We start from the raw sequence: 26,931 nt of genomic DNA on the forward strand, positions 1-26,931 counted from the left end.
TAACATTTATTTTTGACCTACTTAGTTGATTGAAATGGAGAAACACTTAGATAGGACCAAGGAATTAATGAGGCATTTCAATTAGATAGAATAAAATCAAAATAGGCGTTTTGTTGATTCCAGAAAAAGAAGACAAAAAGAAAGAAAATCAAAATACGTGTATGTTAGCACTAAGGAGCTAGCTGAACATTCCTTGCTTAAAACACCTTTTTCTCTCTGTATATGAAAATGAATTCTTATATGGAGACAAGATATAAATTGTGAGGCTTTGTTGATTTTGTGCATGGACAGGTTTTGCTGAGGTTTTGTTTTTTTTCGGGATGATGTACTTATAGGGGAGATGCTGTCCAATTTATTGTAATTAGGTACTGTTGATGAGCGTAATTTTGGGAATATGCACACTTAATATGGCGGATAAACCAGAAAATTATGGCTTTTGTATAGGTTTCGGCCTTTGGGGGTGACGATTACCACCTCCTGATTTTATGAAATCCATATACCTTTCCCAAAAAAAATGTGAGGTTTACATATTTTTGTTTTTTGTGAATGGTATCAGAGTTCAAACAAAACAAAAAGAACGAAGTCTGTGCTTGAGCCAGTTGGTCAGTGGACAAGTTGCAAATAATTTGGTTCTTGAAGAGCCCCTGCATCTGTATTTTAGCCGATGATAGCGTGCTGGTTAATTACTTCATTCATTCACATCTCCTCCATAAATCAGCCTCCAGCATTTGCATTTCTTAGAACCCCTGGTTTGTCTGAGAGTGCCTCTTGATAGATGTACACCGGACTAATAACTCTGAACATGCCTTTTCTGGTAATAAAGAGTTGACTTTGATTACGGGAAAAATACTAATAATAATAAAAAGCGACTTTCACCGATCCTAACTTTTCCGGATTGTTTCTGTTGACACGATGACGGAGATCTGAAAGCAAGAGAATTAAGGGAGAGCAAGAAAGCTTGCCAGAATTGTGCATTCCTGGCCAACAAGTGATGCCTTAGTAATCAATCACGATTCGGATTTTATTTAGACAACTTATAAGTACATAATATGAGGATGAAACTACAACTGTAATTAATTTTATTCAGCTCTTACTTCTTAGCCAACTCGACCTTCTAATTACCATACTTGGCCTTGTAATCACTCCAGAGCTGGTCAACAGTCTTCCCCAACAGCTCAACGAAATAATCAGCACTATAGCCAGTTCTCATCTTCGTGTTAAGCTCTGCAACAAATCCATTTCTGAGACTATTACAATAGTCCAAAAACCTTGCTGTAACATCATAGCCTTGGTCCCACATATTGCCCTGCCCTGGCTGCACCCAGTGGCTAGGAATATAATTAGCCTTTAGCCTCACGAAATCAGCTATTCCTTCAATTAATCCTCCAGGGGCCTGGCTGTTCCCGTTCCATTGCCAGATATGAGTCATTTCATGATAAAGCACCCCAGTAAATTCCCTTTTCACATCACCTGAATAGTCTCCTAGATAATTTGCATTAACATGAATTTCATTATTGACAGCAAAAGCAACGCCATTCCCATTTTCAATGAACAAGGTGACTTTTTCCACATTTTTTCTGTCAGCTGGGTTGTTTTGTTGGAAGATTCTCCAGATAAAATCTGTAGCGGAACTCAGAGTTTGCTGACTGTAGTCGACACCGATCTCGTTTCTGAAACGATTACCGCCGCCGCTGTTTCCAGTGTTGTCATTGACAGCATATTCAACTGCATGGGTACCTTGTATGGCTGCAAGAGATAATATTAGCAGGGAGAAGAAAAACAAGTGGTGAGCCATGATGGCTTAATAGCTTAGAAGTTGCTTCTTCGTTTGCTTTTCGGTGGAGCTTTTGTTTGCAAGACATGTCTTGTTCTCTATGGTTTATATAGGAGTTGGATGGAAGTTGCCATATGCTATCTGGCTTTCTATATTAATATTATTGATTTAAATTTTTTTAAAAAATACCGTCACAATCTTAAATTTTATCATAATTGCACTTTTTTTTTTAATAACTAATCATAATTGCACTTGAATATATTTATTTTCAAAATACACAGTTCACCTTAAAAGTTTAAACAGCATTAACGAATAAATGTAAAATATTTAAAATATTTTATTTTTTTCTCTATTTTTTTGAAAAAAAAAAATTTTCTATCTTACCTCTCAACAATCGACTACCCCGCAATTGGATATGGCAAAGGAGTGCTAGATTTGATCAAATTGCACTCCCCCTAATGCTTCCTTCCCCTAGATCGGAGCTCCCAGGGGAGGGGAGCGCTCCCTTGGGATCACCGATCCAGGGGAGTGGAGCACCAGATCGATGCTCTCCTGGGGAGGGGAACACTCCCCTAAGCACAATGGGCTTTCCCATGGGGAGGGGAGCACCAGATCGTGCTCCCCACGGAAGCACGATCTGGCTGAATTGGCCAGATCTAGCACTCCCTAACTAGTGTCAGCTACGAGGTGGTCAATAGACAGGAGGTAGGGTAAAGTTTATTTTTTTTTTTAGAGAGAAAAAATTTTAAAAATAAAAAATTATAATTTATTTAATTTAATAACTATTAAACTTAATGAAAAGTAAAATTATTTAAAAAATATTATCATGTCATCAAATTGATAAAAATATTAATGATTAAATTTATGTATCTAGTAAAATATATTTTTTTAAGATAAATTATCTATTTAAAAAATTAATAAATTTGTATAAAATTATAACTAAAACTTAAAAAGGTTAAGATATTTACTCTAAAATTTTTATCAATGCATTAAGCATGATGTAAGACGCAAGGGTAATACAGAATATATATAGTTACTCAACCATGTTTTATCCAAGGAATGGTGATAAAATAACGGCTGATCTTATGAACTTTTAAGTTTTAATGCAATCACTTTAGACGCAACCAAAACTTTAGTCAATGAAGAAACAAAAATTGCGTCTACTCTACAAAATGCAGACTGGTCAAAATTGGAGGGACAATAAAGAAAAGAGAAGCGATGAATAGAACCGACCCTGAGGTCATGCATTTACATCTCTGAACAAGAAGAACAAAATCCGTTATGGACTTTGACTTGGTCCATGACCGACATAGTCATGCAGTCTACCTAATTTCCTAATCAAAGCTTAGCGTTGAGTTTGAATCAGCATTCCTTCCTCCCCAAATGAATGTGTTCGGCAGAGCACACCTCACCAAATTCATGGAGACGGGAAAAATTAAGGACCAAGACAAAAACATAGCATTCTAGACAGAGTACCTCATTGGAGGAAAATAAGGGGCCGATTTTATTGACCTGTATGTCTATTTTAAGCAGATGTACATTAAGAAGGGATCATATGAGCAAGAAAATGAGTAAGAGGAAGACAAATGGCAACCTGCCAAATAAATCCGGACTAAAAAAATCAACCACCCGCGCTATCATATTCAAAAGCGTGTATTAGAGGGAGAAGGCTCAGCTGGCCAAATTTAATAAAATTATTCTCTTTTAATGTTGGTATAAGGATTTGTTTGAAATATGTTTTGATTTTTTTAGTAAAATCAAGCCTTTGAATTAACATGTTTTTTATATAAACAGTAAACCGTTTTAGCTTTACCTCGAGCATTTAGCTTGGTGCATAATCTCCTTAATTAAAAAGTAAAGTTCTAATCTCCTCCTCTAATTATTAAAAAAAAAAACTTTTGAATTAGGAAAACTAAAAGGAAAAGAAGATGGCTAACGCACATAGCTCCTATATAATCATAATTAATTAAGCTAAGTATTGTTAAGAATTTAAAAGATTGAGTTTTAAATTTTGGAATTATAGATTAATTTTTATAGATTTTTTTATTTTAAGTAATAAAAAATAAAAAATTATTTTAAATTTTATAATAATTTCTGAATTTTTTTAAATATTATGTCTATTTTTTATTCAAAAAAAGAAAAGATAATCTCTAATCTTTAATTAGTAAAATAATTGACCAATCTAGAGGAATGATCAAGTGATGAAAAGTCGACCTCGTTCACAAAATTCAATTGAAAACCAACGCAATCAGCGGCGACGAAGGGGCGTCGGCTTCTCCATCTGGAAGTCTTCCTTGACTTAGACTTGGGAGTCTTTGGATTTTGTCTTGTTCCTTGCTTTTGCCAGACTATTCTATGTAGATTTGTAGCTGAATCTGATCACATAAGGAATACATATTTTTGTTGTCAGTTTAAACATTTTAAGTAAAACACTTTGTTGTGTGTGAACCTAATTTGTTTACACTTTTCTTTTCCATCTTTTGGTTTAGCTTATGTTTAAAAGTTAATTCAATTAAGTACGATTCATAGGAAATCTAGCTTCTTTGTCAAATGCAGACTAGTCAAAGTTGGAGGAGTAATAAAGCTAGGAGAGATGGAGAGAACCAAGCCTAGGGGTCATTTAAATCCCAATTTGCTGTAACAAAATGAAAAAACAAATTCCCATGATTGATCACTTTGATTTGGATCAACCGTGGTTTTTCTTTTAATGAAATTAAGTGTATAAATAAAATAAGAAGCTAAATATGGACTTGAATCGATTTTTCTTCTCCTCTTAAATTAATGTAGTAGGCCCATCTTATTTGGCAGAAGAAAGTTGATATATCCATATTCTATATAAATCTCAGGTAGGGAGAATGGAGATTTTATAATTGTGTTAATTAAATCAATTGAGAAATTTTCTGAGAGAAAATTAATTAATGAGATCTTAGATATCTAACTACTTTTTTATAATAAAGAACTTTCATTAACGTGACAGCAAGATACCCGCACCAGCGAGTAAGAGTGGCTAACTACTTTAGTTATTGACTAATTAAGTACGAGAGAGATAACAGTTATTCATATAATGATAAATTAACATATACATATATATATATATATATATATATATATATATATATATATATATCAATCTTATTTTACGTTAATAATAGGCTGCTAGCTGTAGCTATATATGGTGTCTAATTCCTTGGCTGGTTCTTGTAGTCAGCCCACAACTGGTCAACCGTCTTGCCCAGCAGCTGAGAAAAGAAGTCAGTACTGTAACCATCTCTCATCTTCCTGTTAAGCTCTGCTACAAACCCTGGTCTAAGACCTTCACAATATTCCAAAAATCTAGCCGTAACGGAGTAGCCGTCGTACCATTTATCGCCTTGTCCTGGCTGTGCCCACCCAGCTGGAACGTAACCAGCCTTCAGCCTTACGAAATCTGCAATCCCTTCAATCAATTTCCCAAGAGTTTCGTCTTGTTGCCCATTCCCGTTCCACTGCCATACGTGAGTCATCTCGTGGTAAAGCACCCCATTGAATTCTGGCTTTAGTTTATCACCGCTAAAAGCTTCGATATGCTTATCGCTTACTTGAATCTTATCGTTGCTTGTACGTGCAGGAATTTGCGGTGGCAGGGTATCGACGACGAAAAGGCTTACGGTTGAAATACTGTTCCTCTTTCCATCCTGCGGATCAGTTTGTTGGAAGAGGTTCCAGATGAATTCCGAGGCCGATTGCATTTGTTGCCTCGTGTATTCAACTCCGAGCTGGTTGTTGAATATGATGCCTCCGGCAGTTGTTGCAGCCTGGTTGGTAACAGCGTAATCGACAGCATCCATGCCATGCAGGGTTGCTAGTGCCAACAGAGAAACAAGGAAGAAAATTTGGTGAGCCATGGGATTTTTTGTTGGTGTTGCGGTAGTGAATTGTTGGTTTAAGGTTTATATAGAAATCACCACAAACGCATTATCCTCCAAACTTATATTCTAAAAAACAAATAAGAATTTTCTTCAAGTAACATGGGCCTTAGTCGGGCTTTTAGCACTTTCTTCATTACCTCCCTTCAAATTTAACTGGTCCTACTATAAATTCAAGCCCACAAGAGATACTTTTAAGTGTCCAAATCTGTTAAAGCTTTAAACTGAAAAACAGGCTGGGCTTGACGGAAGCCCAGGCTCGGGTAAATTGGCAAGCCGAATATCTCGAAAACATTAGAATCAAAGAAGTGGGAAATTTAAACGGGTAAAATTTATCAGCATTGCTTTTCTTAAGTAAATTAATTGGTAGGATCAAGACACATGAGAAGACCTCAATAACCATCTACACAGTTAATTGCATTGATCAGTTAATTAGTAAAGTAAAAACATCAAACTGGGTTTTGTCCTTTAATTCAGCCTGGATAGTTTCCAATTGAAAATCAGTGGAAAATCATAAACCATCAAATAAGTGAAGGTCATTAGACCAGAGATAGAACCATTTAAAACCTATGAGATTTCAAAAGATTTCTTTCTAAGCATCCTAATTATTTCCCAACAAGTACTAAAAGTGACGAGGGCACCTTGCAAGGGCAATTTCTGGCAAACTCGACGAATATATTGGCAAGGTCGTGCACAAATAACATACCTTTTTTAATGAATTTTACCGGATAATAATATAAAACCATATATGCTGGTTCCCAAAATTCAACGCTCTTTAGTCTTTTTCTTTTTTTAATATTTTCATTTAACATACTATACATGAAATTTAACTTAATATATATATATATATATTTAATTAAAAGCACTTTAATATATATATATACTTAACATATAAAATTTCTTTAATCTCTATGTGACTGTCGCATTAATTCTCTTCGGTGATCTTTAGTTATATAATCGATAAATATAATTTGCAATCAATCCTCATTCAATTTTAGATAATTTTTCAAAAGGAGAAAAAATGGATGAATGAATTGAAAGATACACTGTCATTAAAGTTATGAATATAAAAGCACATGTAAGTAAAGATTTATTTATGTATTTATCCTTAATGGTACAAAGTTAATAATGTTTTTTCTTATTTATAAACAAAAATAAAGTAGTACTAATAATATTACTGTAAAAAAAAAAAAGGATAAAGTAACGGAGCAGTATATATTGCAGCAACCAGTTTGAAAACACAATAGTTTGATCCCCAAGACCAACAATGTTTGTTCATATCCAAAATAAGTCAACTTCTTACGAGATAGCTGACCTTAAAACAGATCAATATTTGCTTTTTGATCATAGAAGAGTTGGCCTCTTTCTTTCTTTTTTTTTTAATTAAAGATCTGTTTTGAAAAAGAAGAAGAAGAAAAGAAGAATTTTTGTTTGAACCTTTTGCGCCATCACATTGTCTTGCATGGAGATTATTTTTCTTCTTTGAAGGGATGATCGAGCCTCTGAGAGGAGTCCATTAAGGAATTTGAATAAACTTTTTTTTTTGTCGTTTCTCTCATTTGAATGACTATAGCACGATTGCCGTCGCACCAATTCATTTAAATAATTAAATGTATTTATGTGATCCAAAAAAAAAAGATAAATTCTTTTAAACTCCACAAAATCGGAAATTTTAAACATAACAACTGTAATAAAAAAAGTAAATAAAAATACTTTACTCGATTAGTGAAGCCGAGCTATATTACGTTATATATTTTGCGCAACATTGGAAACATTTGTCTATGACTTTCAGAACAGTTCAGGTTTAGATAGACAGACAAAGACCACATGGCTGCTCATATTTCATTTTAAGACCAGCTAAGCAGACGTGGGTCTCCGTCCAACGAACCCCCATTGGCTCCCACAAAGCCTTCGCCGCCTTTTCTCTTGAATAGTCCAACGTTAGTGACGTCTCTCTTTCTTGTGCTTTCTTCTTTCTTCTTCTTCTTAAACCCCTCAGAAGCACAGCCAGATATGCTACAAGCAAAAAGAAGTGAAATAAAAAAAAAAATGGCATTTCCTGAGTTCAGGCCACTAGACGAGAAGTCTCTCGTCGAATACATAAAAGTGACGCCGTTTTTGTCATCGAAGATCGGGGACAAGTACGATGATATAAAAATTAAGGAAGTTGGAGATGGCAATCTTAATTTCGTCTACATCGTCGTTGGCGCTTCTGGTTCTTTTGTCATTAAGCAGGTTTCACTCTTGTCCATCTTTATCTTCCTTGTTTTACCTTTAAACAACTGAAATATGAAATGGGTTTTCGAATTTATGCTTAAGTTTTAGAAAACTGTTCTGTTTAATTTGTTGGAATACATGCAGGCGCTACCTTACGTACGAAGTCTTACGGAATCTTGGCCAATGACAAAGGAAAGAGCATATTTCGAAGCTGTAGCGTTAAAAGAGCATGGTGGTTTGTGCCCTCGACATGTTCCTGAAGTTTATCATTTTGACCGTACCATGTCTTTGATTGGAATGCGATATTTAGAGCCTCCCCATATAATTCTCAGAAAAGGGTTGATTGCTGGAATCGAATATCCATTCCTGGCGGAACATGTGTCAGTATATATGGCCAAGACTCTCTTCTGCACATCTCTTTTATATCGGTCAACTACAGAGCACAAACGTGCTGGTAATAGATTCTTAATGCATTTTCTTGTTCTATTTATAAGTTTGGTTTGTTGCATTACAGGATTGAAAACATAGAACTTATAAAATTGTTTCAAAGTATTTATTAACGACAAGATCTTTAAAATTTTATTCGTTTCCATTGTTGACATGAAAAAAGTTATTGGTGATAAATTTTAAAATATAATAAAATTTAGTGATTGATTATATTTTGTATTATCAAAATTAATTCAATGAGCATTAACAGACATATGACAATATTATTTAACTTGTATAAAGTTTTTTCAACAACAAAACAGTATAAAAATAATTTGAAAAATATTAAGAATGAAAAGAGAGGTTGAATGAAATTGTTTGTATTTTTTTTAATTAGAGAAGTCTCCTTTGAAGAGAATTATATGTTTATTTGTACACACATAATTGTTTGTCTATACAAACAATCTTTTGATAGTTAAAAAAATTTAATTTAAATTAATATAATTCATTATATTAAATAATAATATATATTAATTACATTTTATTAATTTAATTAAATTACAAGACCAATCAAATTTGAAAAGCTTGACCATAATTTAATTTGCACTTTAATCCATTTTAGTTCAAGCATTAAGGCTTTGGATTCTTTTTTTATTTAAAATACAATCTTTTCTGTTTTTTTTTTTCAAAATGAATTTTATGTCACACTTATTATTATTAAAAATATCCAACATAGTTTTAATACCATGCCAATTACATACTTGGAAGTGGATTTGGGGGTTGGAAGTCAGGCCTTATTTAAATATTTGTGGCGCACTAAGTAAACTTTTATTCAATGCGGAAATGGCAGGCTTTTCAAGTGTGTTACTATATTTTTAATCATCTCTATGTAGCTTTTGCCTTTCGTAATCAACTAGTCATCGAATTTTTATTTTAGATCTTTCTGACCTCAATTTCCATCAATGCATGCAATCTTAGCAGCAGTAAGAATCTGCCTTTAATAAAAACCTGTACCCTTATTTGTTGCAGACAACGTAGTCATCCCAAATGTCATGGCACTCGAAAGAAATGCTTCTGTATGTCAGTAGATATTAGGAATTGGGCTTTCCTCCAAACAAGAAAAAATGGATAGTTCTCAGCTTTTTCATTTTAGCTCAACTTGTCTATTTTTATATATTTTTAACCTTAAAGAAAATGCTTGTGTCTAGTAGTGATGGTTTTTAAAAGCCTGGAGATATGAATTTACCTGCATTTAATGTTTTGTGCAGTGGCTGAATTTTGTGGGAATGTGGAACTATGCAGACTCACTGAGCAAGTTGTTTTTTCTGACCCGTATAAAGTGTCTGAATATAACCGTTGGACTTCTCCTTATCTCGATCATGATGCCGAGGCTGTCCGGGATGATGTTATATTGAAGCTTGAAGTAGCTGAGTTGAAATCTAAGTATGGTTGCTTTCCTTCTAAGGCTATTATAAGATATGCAGCAATTCTATGCTTTAGTTATTCAGTTATCAGACTTGCTTTTTTTATGTAGGTTTTGTGAAAGAGCCCAGGCCCTTATTCATGGAGATTTCCATACAGGTTCTGTCATGGTTACCCGTGATTCAACTCAGGTCATAGATCCAGAGTTTGCATTTTATGGACCAATGGGGTATGATATTGGCGCTTTCATTGGGAACTTAATTCTGGCTTTCTTTGCACAAGATGGACATGCTGATCAAGGGAATGACAGAAAAGTATGCCCTTTGTTGTCTTTCGTATTATTTTGTACAGTTTTCCAGTATACCTGTCTTTTTAATCAGTTATAATCTCTCCTTGATACATACTGTTCGAATACGTGCTACAAGCGCTAAGTTTCTTCTGCTAGAAATTTTCTGCTTGGTGAAGACATTGATTGTTGTTTAAACACTTAAGTCAATTTATACAATGAATCTTCATCATCTCTCTTGGGATTTTATGATTACATATATCTCTATGGTATCTCCATTTATAGCTCAAGATAAAGTCTGTTTATTTCATTATCTGAAAGGAAATGTGGTCTACACAAGCTGCATGTTAGGAGTGTCACCAAAATGTTTTACATCAAATATATTGGTACTGAATTTAGGGAAATTAGATGTGGGTCAAAGTGAAGAAGGTGAATAAAATGAAGTGTTAGAGAGGGCATTTTATGCCTTCAAAGCATTAGGTTTCCTCCGTGTGCAATCATGATTTCATAATGAACTGATTGCCAATATGTAGGAAGAGGAATGTGTATACAGAGACACACAGATCTGCATACCTGCGTATGCTTGCACTTTCATTGTGATTGGGGAGCATGATTTGTAACTTGAAGTTTTACTTAGCATTATTTTCCCGCAAACTAGTTTTGAGGGTCTTGCCAATATATGTAATTGTAGGTATATACATATGCGTACATCATACATATAACCTTTTTAGTTACAGGCTGTGAACTATCATTTATAGGCTTATTCTTTTTTTTTTTTTAATTTGAAAAGTTTCAATTTGCTTTTGTTTTTAAAAATTTTCAAGCACTTTATAGGCATTACTGAATTTCATATTGCCATACAGATATACAAAGAGTGGATATTGAAGACAATTGAGGATACTTGGAATCTTTTCCGCCAAAAATTCACTGCACTTTGGGATCAACACAAGGATGGCCCCGGGGAGGCTTATCTTCCAGCAATTTACAACAACCCTGAGCTTCAAAAGCTTATACAAGAAAAATATATGAAAGAATTGTTCCATGACACACTTGGATTTGGTGCTGCTAAGATGATAAGGTGAGATAAAAGTTTTATAACATGTCCTCAATATTTTCTTCATTCCTGGCCTTTAGCCGGAGTTAGTCTATTATGGTCGGTTACCTTGCACTTGCAGCCCATTGCAGTTATAATATGAGTCTTTGAGTAAACCATCTTCTAGACATTTTCCCCGTATATTTTGGACATTGTACTTCTGTTCTGTTTATCATCCTGCTACTGTGTAGGTAATTGATTCTTAACCTTGACAAGAAAATTTTGTTAACGCTCAAAAGAAACAGATTCTTAAGTTTACTAGGAATTACTAATGAGATATAACTTTTGAAATCTCTATGCACAGAACCTTGAGCTTGGAATATTTGTAGGATGCCTTTTCTTTCTGGCAAATTCAGGCAAACTGTACATGTTTGACTCTTAATTTATCAGAGAAGAGAAGTCTTCCTATATAGGTCGAATACCAGTTATAAAAGCAGCTACCCTTCCTGCATTAACATGAGGGATCCTACCTTTTTACATAATTATGAACTTTATCCAAATGCTAATTCTTTATTGATAAACTCTGAAAAATTTGTAACTGTGATGAGTTTATCTTTTAATTTACAGGAGAATTGTTGGTGTTGCTCATGTCGAGGATTTTGAATCAATTAAAGAAGCTAGCATACGAGCAGACTGTGAGCGGCGGGCTCTTGAATTAGCTAAGACTCTTCTCAAGAGAAGGCGAGAATTCCTGTCAATTAGTGAAGTTATTTCAGCCATCAGGCATGTCCAATCATGACGTAAAATTACCTGCAAATAATGGTTTGCTCCTGGTATTAGTTCCCTCATTAAGCATCTTCAGATTTTTGTTCTGGACCAAGCCGCTCTTGCTGCAGAGCCCATCAATTACTCTAATTTTGTTCGTGTGAAACCGCTGTTGTTCTGCATCTGGCCAGTTCTTGTGCTAAATAGATGTAATGCTTTTCATGATCCAGAAATTACTTGCTGTTGTAATTTAATAAAGTCATGCTTTCTTGTATGAACCGGGTCTATCAGTTCTAATATTGATGGGTTCATCTGTGAACCAAATGGTGTTTCAGGTTAATAAAGATTTGGTAACTCACACTCAAGGTAAAATTATTAAAGTACACATCTTCATTAATTTGACCATAGTCTAAAACATAATATGGAGACAAGATGTGGATTGTGAGGTTTACATATTTTTGCGAATGGTATAAGATTTCAAACAAAACAAAAAGAACGAAGTCTTGTGCTTGTGCCAGTTGGCCAGTGGACAAGAGCCCCTGCATCTGTATTTTTGACAATGATACTGTTGAAGGCAAATTACCATACTTTGTTGCTAAAGCCTACTGGCATTTCATTCACATCTCCTCCATAAATGAGCCTCCAGCATTTGCGTTTCTTAGAACCCCTGCTCTGTCTGAGAGTTCATCGTAATAGCTGTACATAGCAGCATTTCGAGATAGCTAGTTAATACCAGTCAATATTGGACCCAAGAACAGGCCCTTTCAGGTGATAAAGAGTTGACTTTGATTTCGGAAAAAAAAACTATAATAATAATAAGTGACTTTGAACATCCTAACGTTTTCAGGTTATATCTGTTACTGTTAACAGAATGATGAATATCTAAAAGTATAGCGAATTAAGGGAGAGCAAAAAAGCTTGCCAGAAAGCCCAGAACGGTGCATTCCTGCCCAACAAGTCATTTGAAGCAATCTAAGTGATTCCTTACTAATCAATCATGATTCAAATTTTATTTAGACAAATTATAAGTACATAATATGAGGATGAAAATACAATTGTAATTAATTTTATTCAGCTCTCACTTCTTAGCCAACTCGACCTTTTAATTGCCATACTTGGCCTTGTAATCACTCCAGAGCTGGTCAACAGTCTTTCCCAGGAGCTCAACGAAATAGTTGGCACTATAACCAGTTCTCATCTTCTTGTTAAGCTTTGCAACAAATCCATTTCTGAGACTATTACAATAGTCCAAAAACCTTGCTGTAACATCATAGCCTTGGTCCCACCTATCGCCCTGCCCTGGCTGCACCCAGTGGCTAGGAATATAATTAGCCTTTAGCCTCACAAAATCAGCTATTCCTTCAATCAATCCTCCGGGAGTCTGGCCGTTCCCGTTCCATTGCCAGATATGAGTCATCTCATGATAAAGAACCCCAGTAAATTCCCTTTTCACATCACCTGAGTAGTTTCCTAGATAATTTGCGTTCACATGAATTTCATTATTGATAGCAAAAGCAACGCCATCCCCATTTTCAATGAACAAGGTGACTCTTTGCACATTTTTTCTTTCAGCTGGGTTGTTTTGTTGGAAGATTCTCCAAATAAAATCTGAAGCGGAACTCAGAGTTTGCAGGCTGTAATCGACACCGATCTCGTTTCTGAAACGAATACCGCCGCCGCTGTTTCCAGTGTTGTCATTGACAGCGTATTCAACTGCAAGGGTCCCTTGCGTGGCTACAAGAGATAATATTATCAGAGAGAAGAAAAACGAGTGGTGAGCCATGGTAGCTTAATAGATTAGAAGCTGCTTCTTTGTTTGCTTTTGGGTGGAGTTTTTGTTTGCGAGAAATGTCTTGTTATCCATGGTTTATATAGGAGTTGGATGGCAGTTGCCAGGTGGTACTTGGCTTTCTATATTACTGGTATTGTTCTAAAATTTTTGGTCAATGCATTAACCATGACGTAGGAGTAATACAGAATACATATATAGTTCGTCAACCTTGTTTTATCCAAGGAAGGGTGATAAACTATCAGCTTATTTCATGGACTTCTAAGTTTTAATGCAATCATTTAGACGTTAACCAAAAATTTAGACAATTTCAGATTCCGTAATTGAAGAAACAAAAATCTATCGGCCAAATACAATTGGGTCACTTTTTTCCATTTTCTATATACATGTTGAAAAATTAAGCAACTGTGATGATGGGAAATATAATTTATAAAATGCAGACTAGTCAAAATTGGAGGGACAACAAAGAAAAGAGAAGAGATGGATTGAAGCTATCTCAAGGGCAGGCATTTAAATCTATGCTCGATGAAACAAGAACAAAATCCCATATTGACATTGACTTGGTCCAAAATCGATGTAATATATAATTAGATACGTTTTGATGTCCACAAATCCAAAAAATCTTTTACCTTTTCTTAATTACTTATTTGGTATATTTTTTTATAATTTTATACCATATGTCCCATATTATGCTCTTTATAAAAAATCTTCATCTCTAAATTTTAAATTTTAATATAAAAAATTTATTAAACTTGTGAAGTAAAATTATAAAAAATCATCAAAAAGGCGAAAGATTTTTGTTCCGGCTCTAATAGTCTAGCTCAAGGGCAGAGTCTTGTATATTGATGGGGTTGTGGCTCCTCAAAATTTTTAAAATTGTTTATATATTAAATATATTTTTGAAAAGTATATATCTTTTTATCTTAATAGCCCATTTAAAAATCATTAATCTTTATTTTTCTTTGTCTTTTAACTCTCTAACAAAAATGGACTGATTCTGCCCTTAGTCTAGCTTATGGTTACGATTGAGTTTGAGTCGGTATTCTTTCCTCCCCAAGTTATTGTGTTAGGCCCATTTTATTTTGCAGAAAACATTTACCAATTGGTCTCTGTGTTTATTTTAGTACTTGAAAAGTAAAATAGTTAAGCAAGAAGGGGATAACAAGGGGAGACAAATAGCAGTTCACCAAATCCACTGAATTGGGAAAAGGACAAAGCAACAATCAAGAGAGAGTAACTCATTGGAGCAAATCAAGGGGCCCGATTTTATTGAGCTGTATGTTTATTTTGAGTAGGTGTACGCTAAGAAGAAATAATACATTACAAGGAAGAAAATGAATAAGAGGAAAACAAATGGCAACCTTCCAAGTAAATTCAGACAACCAAAAACAAACCACCAACGCCATCATATTTTAAAAGGGGACTAAAGAAGAAGTCTCAGCTGGCCAAACTTAATAAAATTATATTCTCTGTAATGTTGGTATTAAGGATTTGGGTTTTTTTTTTTTTTTAACAAAAACCGAGTCTCTGAATTGGGCAAAACAAAAAGGAAAGAAGATGGCTAACGACGACAGCCATAGCTCCTATATTTTATATATATAATCAGAATTAATTGAGCTAAGCATTGTTAAGAATTGTCTTGCCTTTGGATAGATTGAGTTTTAAAATTTGGAATTATAGATTAATTTTTTGTAGATTCTTTTCAGTCTCATATATACTTTATCTTTTGATAAAGGTTTGTAGAATGAATAAACAAGCTCCTTCAATTTCTCAATGAACGAGCTGCCCTTGCATCTTGATGGATTAAAACGATTTATTTGATTTTGGGTACAATAGAATTAAGCTTTAATACATTTTCATTAATCATTTTATTCGTGAAATATATATATATATATATATATGTGTATGCGATCCCTTCAATAAATTTTGAAGGAGCTTGACTTTTTCCTGTTCCATGAACTTGGTCTTTCGCAAAATGATACGTTTGGATTTATTTATTACTTAAACATTATATGAACTTAGTTGTTGTAACATATGCGATCACAGTCGGCACATTCTTTTTATCTTTGTTGGTGTTTTAATTAATTTGTTTTCAAAACACCTGCAGATGAAATTAATCCATGGCTGATGCCATTATCCGTTTAGCGTGTTGAAAAGGATATCTCCAGGTCCAGGGGTTGTTTCAGCCCGGTTGGTGACTGCATTGCTGTATACCATATGCAGAGTTTGCAATGGCTAGCTAGGAGAAAATCGAGGATAAAAAATATGGCATACCGTTTGCGTTTACTTTGAAACAAGAAAAGATCATTTCTAATCTTACTTAGTAAAGTAATTGATTAATTTGACAGAGAAATGATCAAGTGATGAAAATTGAATTTAGTTCACAAAATTCAATTGAAAATCATTGCCAATCAGCGGTGACGGGAGTCGGCATCTCCAGATTGAAGCCTGCCTTGACTTTGACTTGGGAGTCTCTGGACTTGGTCCTTTTCCTAGCTTTTGCCAGGCGGATAATCCGCACTCCATAAAAAACTGACTCTTCCACGTAGATTTGTGGATGAATCTAATCACATAAGGAGGCACATAATTTTCTTGTCAGTTTCAAGACTTGGAAATTTTATCTATATATGTTTTCACGTTCTAATTTTATAGATATATAAAATTTACTGGTACTTCCATTTGTTATTCTAAATGGAGAATATTTCTTGGCTCTTAAATCTTAATTAAGACATTGTTTGAGCGAAAACCGATTTAAAATTGATTGGTTGAAAATTATGCCACAAAATTTATCGAGTGCACAATTTTAATAGTAGTGAAGATTATGCCAAATCCAATGCCTTGCAGTTATGCTTTTTGTAGGAACTACTGATGACATGTTTGCATTATCAGCTCTAGAACATATATCCGGAGAGGCAAGATCTGAATTGTGAGGTTAATTTACATGATTGCAAACAAAATTAGAAGATCCAAGTCTTGTACGCGTGCCAATTGAAGTACATTGGGCAACTGTGGATTTTGCGGGACTTCAAACAGTCCTGCAATCTGTATATCTGACAATGATTTTGTTCATGTTGTTGCCAAAAGCCTCCAGGCTACTTCATTAGTATCTCCTCTATGAATCAACTACCATTAGCATTTGCATTTCTCAATTGAACCTCTGGTTTAATGTTAATAAATAACCTTTCAAGAAAAAAACAATTGAACCTCTAGTTTATTTGAGAGTACTTGTCTCTGCATAAAAATCCAGATTAATTCAAGACAGCTAGTTAATCTCAATCATCGGCGGGATTTTTCAAAGCTGATCTATAGTTGAGACTACTGTGATGCTCATAAAGATTAAGAGGCTGTAATTAAAAAGACAAATAAGTACCAGCTCTACATCATTAGGAGCTTAAAACTAACAGTAACTTAATAATTTGTAAATAAATATGTAAATAGCTAACATTCTGTGTTAGATTTCTTTATTCTTGTTGACAGAATGTGTAACGGTAGATAACAGTTTTCTTTCCCTTTTAGGATGCTTCAGCTAGCAACCCGTGTATATAAAATGGGGTACGGTACATATGACATATGTATGAATGAAAAATATAATTCATTCCCTCAATTGTTTCTTTTGTCTTCTTACCCAGTAACCATCAAGATTACTAGTTCTAAATGTTCCCTTTCAGGTGATAAAGTGTAAATACTTGATTTTGGTTAATACTTATTCTCTAAAGAATTATGTTACAACATAATATTGTACAGAGAACAACCTGAACAAGTGAAAAGCTACTTCACGCAGAATAACTAAAACAAGTGAAGCGCTACTTCACGCAGAACAACTAGAATAAGTAGAGCACTACTCCATATGGAATAACTAATACAAGTAGAACAGCTACTTCGCATAGAAGAACCACTTCACTTGGATGATAGTGAAAACAACTCGGAATAAGTGGCAGGGTTCATGGGTTACTTTTATTTTAGGATGTTCCTAAGAGTTTGGTTTGGTGGCTCAAATATGGAGGTAGTTAAGAGGTTTTTCTCTTAAACTTTTCCTGAAGTACAAGTGTTTCACCCTCCTACTTTATTCTCGTATACCTATTCTCATACAACTTCTTCTCTTATACTTGTTCACGTACAGTTTCTTCTTTTATATCTTTTCACGTGTACCTCTTTTCTATTACTTTTTATTTGAGAACAAGTCTTATTGCACCCAATTACAATAACGGTTACTCACATTAATGTTCTTAATAATAATGCCATTCATTAGGCGCATTAAAGTCTATTCTAAGTAACCACCACTTTTAGCACTATCTATAAAGCCTCACAATTCATTTAGGTGGCTCTTCTTTCCCCCTCCGAGCTAACACATTTTCAACTTGAGAGCTTTTCTCTCTAAATTATCTCTCTAATTCTCTTCTTATTGTCTTCCACCTGCCACAACACTCAATACTTCAAGAACTGCTCCAATCTTCCTCTCTGTCGCCTCTAGCGCATCTTTTTACTTGTTTGCAACGCTTCCTCTCCCTATCACAAGAACCCCCTTTTACATTTTGCCGACTCCACTGGGGAGGAGTGATTGCATTAAGTAAGACTTTTACTGCTACAATTTCTTGTTATCGAAAAAGATGGAGAGTTCCACTAGCAACCAAGATGCACCTGTTCCTTCTTACATTCAGGATCTGATGAGAATGATCCAAGCTTTTCAAGAGATGATGCAAACATTGGAAGGCAATAATAGGCGAATGATGGATACTATATCTCAACTCGCATCCTCTACTGTCACCACTTTCCAAGCCTAACCTGTACACCTTAATGAGAGTACACCTGTAGTTACAAACACTAAAGAGAATGAAAGAAATGGAAAAAACGCAATTGATATGGATGTTCGAGGAGAAGTTTTTCTTCTCTACTCAAGAGAAGGTTAATCTCCTTGATTTGGGAGGAGAATATCAAAAGTCCAGATAAGACCTCATGGAATACATCCAACACTTTAGAGTAAAGGTGTTGGATATACAAGAGTCTCACGATGAGAAAGAGTTGGTAACAATTTGCATTCAAAAAAATGTTCGACGAGTGTAGGCTACACTTGGAGAATTTACCTCTTCCAACTTTTGCTATCTTAGTGGAAATGGCACGAAAAAGCAATAATACGGTTCTCAGATAAGAGGGAGCTATTCGCTTCGATAAAAGGATTACTCCAACAGTGAATGCAATTTAAGGAGAAGGTAGAGAAATAAGAGATCTTTTTCAGAAGGGAATATTTCACAAGAATATGCAAGCAGGAGAGTTATTGATTGAGAACAACAGGGTCTAGAACAACTCATTTCCTGCTCATATATGATATTTTTATGACTTTAACTCTTCATTGTTTTATAAATTGCAACGTGACATTAAAAAAAAATTTCATATTCAGCATCTAGTTTTATCGCTTATATTTTTGCTGTAAGTCGCAAGTTTTATCGCTTATTCTTTGACCATAGCTCATCATTCTTACTTCAGTCGCAAGCTTTGCTGCTCATATTTTGGTTGCAATGATATTTTGCTATTGGTTGCAAGCTTTATCGCTTATTCTGTAACCATAATTTATTATTCATATTTCAACCGCTAACTTTATCGCTCATAATTTGGCTATAATGATGTTATGCTATTGGTCGTAAGCTTTATCGCTCATTTCTTAACCTTAGCTTATCACTCACAAATTAGACGCAGCTATTACGCTTACTTATTTTAAAGGTTGAATTAATCTTCTGCATATCAGGTTAGAGTTAATCTCCTTAATGTGAAGTTGAGAGTTCCCTTTTAACCACATACAATAATATGAAATGAGAATAAATACGCAACAAGCGTATAGCATTATTATTATTGCAAAAGAAAAAAAAATATGATATATCAATAGCAAAGTACTAGCTCAAATGAGCTTTCAAAAAAAAAAAGTCAAGGAAAAGCAAAAGACTAGCCAATTACATATTCCATAGAAAAGAGTTATTATTGGCAAATACATCTAATTGTTATCGTACTTCAGCTTTACGTTTTTTCAGTGAAGCTATTTTCGCTGCAATGCTTTTGAACTCATTTTTCAAGAAAGACTTGTTGAGAAAAATCTTGACTTTAGATTTACAATCACAGAGACACTCAAGCTTGAATCCAAAGTTATAAGCATCATCGAAATTATTATACACGTTAAAAGTTAAGTTAAAAATTATTTTTTAATAAAATAAAAAATTTCCTTTTTTCCATATGATTTCAGATACAATCAAATTTAGAAGGTACCCTTACCTCGTTTATTCTGTTTTTTCTATTATTAAATTCAAGTTCGACTATTTTAAGATGGAATCTTAGTTTTAATTATTAAAATCATTTTTTAAGTAATTCTCATTATTAAACCCTTGCCCTTTTCACTTTTTGGGTTAGCTTATTTTGACAAGTCAATACAATAAATGATTCATGGGAAATCCAGCTACTTTGACAAATTCAGACTAGTCAAAATTGGATGGGCAATAAAGAAATGTAATTCGGTTGGAGAGAACCAAACCGAGCTGAGGGTCATTTCATTCCCTATTTGATGTAATAAAAAGGAAAAAAAACTCATGATAAATTACTTTGACTTGGATCAAAATTGACATAATGGGTGCGTTTGATAATTTGTTAGAAATGTAATTACGGTTATTAGGAATGTAATTATTGAAAAAATAACTTTATAACATTTGATATAAAATGTGAAAGTAATAATGGTAAGTAATGTAATTGTGGATAAAACTATATTGTAACGTTTGGTTTAGAGATACTTTATTGAAAATGTAACGTAAATTTATAAAATTATTTTTATTTATAAAAATATAAAATTGAATAAATTTATATTATTTGTAATATAAATTTTTAACTTTTCAATTTTATTTTTAAAGTAATAAATAACAATATAATAAAATAACATAATACTTAAATAATAATTATTTAAATATTAAAATATGTGAAATTAGAAATTTTTTATTTTTAGTAAATAAGTTAATTTAAAAGAATTAAATTATTTAATTTAATTTTTTTATAAATAAATTAGTTAATTTAAATAACTAATTAATTAATTAGTACTTCAGTATTTGGCTCAGTGATTGGTACATGATCTCTTTACTTAAAAAATAAGATTCGAATATTCTTTCCTCAAATATAAAAAAAAACTAATTAATTAGTTAATTAATAAATTTAATTAATTTAAAGTAATTAATCAATTAATTTAATGACATATTTATATAATCAATTATCATTTTTATTTAATTCATATGCTCTTTATTTTAAAATTCATGCATGATTTATAATTATATATTTAATTATTTTTTGTTTTATTCAACAAATAAAATTAACTTATTTGGCATGTAGAACTCCATGTTCTTTTTTCTCTTTCTTCTTTTTTTCTTTCTTTTTTTTTCTCTCCTTGCTCCATGCACCCATTGTCAGCTTCAGCAATCCATTCCTAGGTAATGCAAAGTCCACTAATAGCAAAACACCCAACACAGACAAAATAACAACAATCCCCAATCAAAACTTCATTGGTAGCAAACCAAGACAAAAAGGAAAACAAAGACATGGAAACACAATTCAAGAGCTCAACTTCAATCGGTGATGAACTATCAGATATGATAGGCAATCTGTAAGACCTCAATTTCAAACAATCAAATCTGATATCTGCAAGATCTGGGAATATAAATCATAGACCAACTAACCACCTTCATCTTAAACCACAAACAATAGCAAATTTGATACAGGTGAATGGCTAGCGCAAAAAGGAGAAGAAAAGAAAGGATACAGGTGAGCAGTTAAGGCGAGAAGAAGAGAACGGTCGAGCTATGGTAGGAGAATTGGGAGAATTTGGGCAAAGGGAAAGTTACTAAAGGAATCACGTACCTTTGCCCATTGTAATGACATTACAATGAAAAGACTTTACAATGTATTTTAGACAAATCAAACGTTGCAATATAAATACATTAATTTAAAATATAAGAAATGTTCTCCACATGCAGCATACCAAATACCCTCGATGTCTTTTTCTTTAAATGAGATTATGTTATAAATAAAAAATATAATTTAATGAGACATTTTTTAATATATGTGACATAACTATTATATTCAATGAAAAATTAATAAATAGATTAGATAAATTAATTTGATGAAATTTGAATATGTGAGTTAAAATTTAAAATGTTTTCCTCAATGCTATAGAGGAAAAGTCTCTCCTTCGCAATATAATAAATTTCTAATAAAAAGCTTAGGATTTGAATCAATAATCTTTTCTTGATCTCCAAATCAATGTGTTAGGCACACCTAGTTCATTTGGCAGAGAAAAATTGGTATCTATAATCTATATATCCGATCTTTCTTCATAAAAAGCTTAAAGATCAACTTGAATAAGTATTCTTTGTCTTCCTAAATTAATATGTTCGACAGATCTTATTTGACAAAATAAAATTAATATCCGTATTTTATATAAGTCTCACGCATAAGGAGTATGGAGATGTTATAATTGTATATAATTAAATCAATTGAGATTTTTTTTTTTTTTTGAGAGTGCCTAACTACTTTATTTATTGACAAATTAAGGACAAGAGAACTGATGCTCATTCATATGATAATGGATATATATATATATATATATATATATATATCAATTTTCTTACGTTAATAATGGGCTGCTAGGTATAGCGATGGCTTCTAATTTCTTGTCTGGTTCTTGTAATCACTCCACAACTGATCAACAGTCTTGTCAAGCAGCTGAAAAAAGAAGTCAGTACTGTAACCATCTTTCATCATCCTGTTAAGCTCCGCTACAAACCCAGTCCTCAGACCTTCACAATTGTCCAAAAACCTAGCCGTAACAGAGTACCCGTCGTACCACTTATCCCCTTTCCCTGGCTGTACCCACCCAGCTGGAACATAATTAGCCTTCAGCTTTACGAAATCTGCAATCCCTTCAATCAATCCCCGAAGAGTTTTGTCTTGTTGCCCATTCCCATCCCATTGCCAGACGTGAGTCATCTCGTGGTAAAGCACCCCATTGAATTCCGGCTTTAGTTGATCACCGCTAAAAGCTTCGATATGCTTATCGCTTACTTGAATCATATTGCAGCTTGTAACTGCAGGAGTTTGCGGTGGCAGGGTGTCAACGACGTTAAGGCTTACGCTTAAAATGTTGTTCTTTTTGTCAGCCCGCGGGTCATTTTGCTGAGGTTCCAGATGAATTTCGAGGCCAATTCCATATATTGCCTCGTGTATTCGACTCCGAGCTGGTTGTCGAATACGATGCCTCCGGGAGTTGTTGCAGCCTGGTTGGTAACAGCGTAATCGACAGCATCCATACCATGCAGGGTTGCTAGTGTCAACAGAGAAACAAGGAAGAAAATTTGGTGAGCCATGGGTTTCTGTGTTGGTGTTGAGGTAGTGAATTGTTGGTTTAAGGTTTGTACAGAAATTTCTGTGATTAGCACTCTACCATATTATTCTTGCAGTGCTATAACTGGAAGCTTACTCCATTTTGAAGATTGACGAGTAGAGTTGGAAAGGTAAGTTGCTCATGCGACCTGAATTTCATCCGCTGAAGCGCGAACGGTTTAAAGAACTGAAACAAGACGCAACGTGACATTTCGGGAGATTAGCCGTAAAGATTTCTTTGAGTTTAACTGGCCTTTCAAGTAACATGGGCTTTCAGCACTTTCTTCAGCACCTGCCCTTCAAATTTAACTGGTCCTACCACAAATTGAAGCCCACCAGAGATGATTATAATATGTGGCCAACCATGTTAAGACTTTAAACTGAAATACAGGCTGGGGAAGGCCGAGGACCTTGGAAATTGACAAGCCGAATTTCTCAATAACATTGGAATCGGAAATTTTACAGAAAAAAGGGGTAAAAATATTATCAGCATTATTGCTTTTCTTATGTAAATTAAAATCCCTTGAGAAAATGTTATTCATAGATTAATTATTAATAAAAGTATTCAATTTTAGATGTCCTTTAATTATATATTTTTTTAACTATATTTTTGACATTTGAACACAACAGAATGTTGGAAATAAGTAATTTTCATGAGAAATTTACGATATAAATCTGTATATTTGATGTAAATAATTAAAAGAAATATGTACCCCATGCAATGAATATATATATGAATGACCCATATTGGTTCATTTATAAGCAAAAAGCCGAAGATGGTGACGCTGAATATGGAGTAAGCATTGACGTTTAGGTTTGGCAAACACTATGTTTTGACTATGAAAACACATTCCATTCACCAGAGCCATATTTATATAAGTTATGGCCAAATCACATTGGTAGTATGTTGGCTGGTTCACTTGTGTTCCAGCTGTTCATTTTTCATGGACCTAAGACCTAAAATAAAACAGTCCCTTTTCCCCCCTTTTTCTTTTCAAAACCCAAAAGGAGAATGTGAGAAGCGTTGACCATCAATGGTGCTGGAAAGTCCATGCTACTCAGCTCTTCTTGAACATTTTTGCTTTCAAATTATGACCTTTTCTAAACAGAATTTTCTTTATTGATTCTTTTGCTTCTTGGGTGGATATGACTTCGTGCATTGATTGTCCCTAATATTCTCATCTTTTTATAGAGTTGGTGCTTAGACGCAAGATTAGAGTGGGAACGTCTAGGAATGAGAACAAGAATATGTGGACATTTTGGTAGGTCTTTCCTTTTACTTTCCCTTTTCCTTTTTGTTCCAAAAATTTAGCCCTCTTTATGCCGCGTTGGAACGAGGCAATACATTGTAGGCCATGCTGATACTAAAGCAAGAGATTTATTTGGAGATATATATCACATATGTCAAAGTAAACTATCTATCTACACAGATAGTATTGAAAATTGAGCAATCTGAGTATTCTTATTGTGTTTATATAACTGAAATAAGTAATTGGACTAAAAGAAAAGGAAATCATTCATATGTTCAAGGGATATACATACATACATATATATATGTTCATAGTTTAGTGATGAAATTTTCAATAACTTATACTATATAAATTAAATTTAATTCATCATGTCACGTGTAAATTAGATAAATCAAAATTAATTATGAAAAAATTAAAATAGATAAAACTGAATGATCAATAAAAATTAAAAGAAGATGCTACTATTTGATATTTGAATGTATAACCTCTATTAATTTTAATATCATAATTATCAAAACAAGTAAAAGGATAATTATTTCAAAGACTTAGTTTTAAAAAAAAATTATCTCAAGGACTTAACATAAGAATCATAATTACAATGCAATGCAACATAAACCAGCATCATCTCTATCAAATTTTTTGACTGAATTGATACGTGAGTTAATACAATATTAAACTCTTTCTCTAGGAATGGCAGATTATAATTGTTTGGCAGGTTATTGACTTTGTATTAGCATCAAGTTTGCCTAATTATTTATCATAAGCAAATAATACATTGATATAATTAATACTATACTATGTATTCAGATCAAACTTTTTGGCTGTAAGCTGAAATGCTATTATACATCTAGACCTAAATCTATGACTTTGCTGTTTGCTGTTGAGAAAGCTATTGGGATCAAGCTCAAAAATTCTACACGAAGATCTAAGCTTTAGTAAAGAAGATTATTTACGGTACGTCAGTCCAAGGCACATTACTCAAGAGTCCATAATAGCACCTGCACTGGAAGCAAAATCTCTGCAGTCAATAGTTTTGTATTGGCAAAAGTCTTTCGTGGATATCTTGGTCTTCTTTTTCAACGGGGAAGGTTAAAAAAAAATGAAAAGAGAAATATATATGGTATGGACAATCGCTAAAGTAAATGAAAAGGAATAGGAGTTCAACTATTACATTGATTTGTATGAGAAATCATTTACATTACTTAAACACCAAATGTACATATATATGTTGCGTACCACGTTGAAAGGTAAAAAGACAAACATGAAGAAAGTGGAAAACCCTTGATTCCTTCAAACACATCAACTCAATGACTTCCCCTTTTCTTTAGTAGAACAAAAGAAAAAAGGAATAAAAAAAAAACTGCAAAGCATTGCAGGTGCTTGGGCCTTGGTGCATGCAAGAACTTGGCCACTTGCGTTGCCTCGTGTAACCTTTCCTTCCTTTATATAAAACCCTAAATACTTGACTGAACCTTATGAGTTATGAGCTTGTGATGAAAAATGTTAAGAACGGTGATGGCTTCCATCAATGGCCGGCTCCACGGCGGCTGGGACCAGAATAAGCTCTGCTTAGACTAAAACCCTTTATAGACGAAGAAGAAGAATCCTGATCTTTTAGGATTCTTGAGCCCTCAACATGCAAGAAGTCTGAGACCAACAGAAAGAAGATGAAGACTGAAAGGAGATTGATAGCTAATACAAGATAGCGAGAACTCATTTTCTTTTGATCGTTTGCTTGTCAGTTGGCTTTAGGTCTCGATGATGTTCAAATTTGAGATATGGGTTTGCAAATGTAAAGTGTTGAGTTGTATATAAAGGTAGTAGGAAGGAGCTGGGAGCCACCGCATAGCATAGTTCTTTGACATTTTGTAATTGTAACTGTGAAGCGAGGGCGAGTGCATTTGTCAGAGGTTTGAATCTGCGTTTTTGAAAACGTATAACCCACGGTTCTGACTTGCCAGATTTATTTGGAGATAAAATACGACTAAGTCAAATATCTTCGACAAAGGGAATAAAATTAATGGATGGCGAGTCTATGTTGGCTTAAAATCTAGTAATATTTTAATGTTTATCGGCCTCTTTATAGAAGAATAAGAATTTGGTCCTTTAATTAAATTTAGCTCTTTTCAACTTCAACGACATGGAGTTTGCTTGTCTCCTTTTCCTCACTCAAAGCCACTCCCCTTGTACCCATCGTCCCTTTCACATTAGTCGAAATTCTCTTACAAATGTATACGAGCTCGTCCATCTGTCAGGTGAGCGAACCTTTTTTCATGGGGATTTTAGTTTGAAGTACATGGGTACACCCTTGAACCTTTTTTCACAAATGTCTACACCCTTTTTTTTTTTTCTCCCTTTCCAAGCAATTCAAAGCCTCTTTAATGCTATGTTCGTATCTACGAACTTCATAACAAACTGGAGTTTTCGTTTGTATGTCTTCAAGGAGGGCACATAGAGGTTCAAATGCCCTTTCAGGGATGAATATCAAGATCACAAACTAATACGGTCAACCTGCCCAATGTAGCACATCAGTCAAGAACGAGAGTAAAGATTGAAGAGGCAAAATCACTAACCTTTTAGATTGATATTTTTATTTATTTGTAAACAATAAAAAGAAAAAATTATAAAATAAAAAAAACACAGTCATAACAAAATTAAAAAAATA

At 33.7% G+C, this 26,931-nt stretch overlaps 4 protein-coding genes and 1 pseudogene across 4 annotated transcripts; 1 reads left to right on the top strand and 4 right to left on the bottom strand.

The window, feature by feature from the left end:
• LOC18608020 lies at positions 993-1,868 on the bottom strand. The gene has a single exon (XM_007042484.2). It carries the CDS (start codon positions 1,793-1,795, stop codon positions 1,115-1,117), a length of 681 nt encoding a protein of 226 aa, XP_007042546.2. The 5' UTR covers positions 1,796-1,868; the 3' UTR covers positions 993-1,114.
• On the bottom strand, positions 4,914-5,725 carry LOC18608021. The gene has a single exon (XM_018115666.1). It carries the CDS (start codon positions 5,656-5,658, stop codon positions 4,954-4,956), a length of 705 nt encoding a protein of 234 aa, XP_017971155.1. The 5' UTR covers positions 5,659-5,725; the 3' UTR covers positions 4,914-4,953.
• Positions 7,725-12,102, top strand: LOC18608022 (methylthioribose kinase). Its single transcript, XM_018115665.1, has 6 exons — positions 7,725-7,914; positions 8,041-8,350; positions 9,591-9,765; positions 9,857-10,058; positions 10,894-11,108; positions 11,691-12,102. Exons 1-6 carry the CDS (start codon positions 7,729-7,731, stop codon positions 11,860-11,862), a joined length of 1,260 nt encoding a protein of 419 aa, XP_017971154.1. The 5' UTR covers positions 7,725-7,728; the 3' UTR covers positions 11,863-12,102.
• On the bottom strand, positions 12,825-13,647 carry LOC18608023. Its single transcript, XM_007042487.2, has one exon. The coding sequence runs from the start codon at positions 13,609-13,611 to the stop codon at positions 12,931-12,933; it is 681 nt and encodes a 226-aa protein (XP_007042549.1). The 5' UTR covers positions 13,612-13,647; the 3' UTR covers positions 12,825-12,930.
• LOC18608024 lies at positions 22,286-23,037 on the bottom strand (annotated as a pseudogene).

This window comes from Theobroma cacao, chromosome 2 (genome assembly GCF_000208745.1).
Source record: "Theobroma cacao cultivar B97-61/B2 chromosome 2, Criollo_cocoa_genome_V2, whole genome shotgun sequence".
In the NCBI taxonomy this organism is placed as follows: Eukaryota; Viridiplantae; Streptophyta; class Magnoliopsida; order Malvales; family Malvaceae; genus Theobroma; species Theobroma cacao.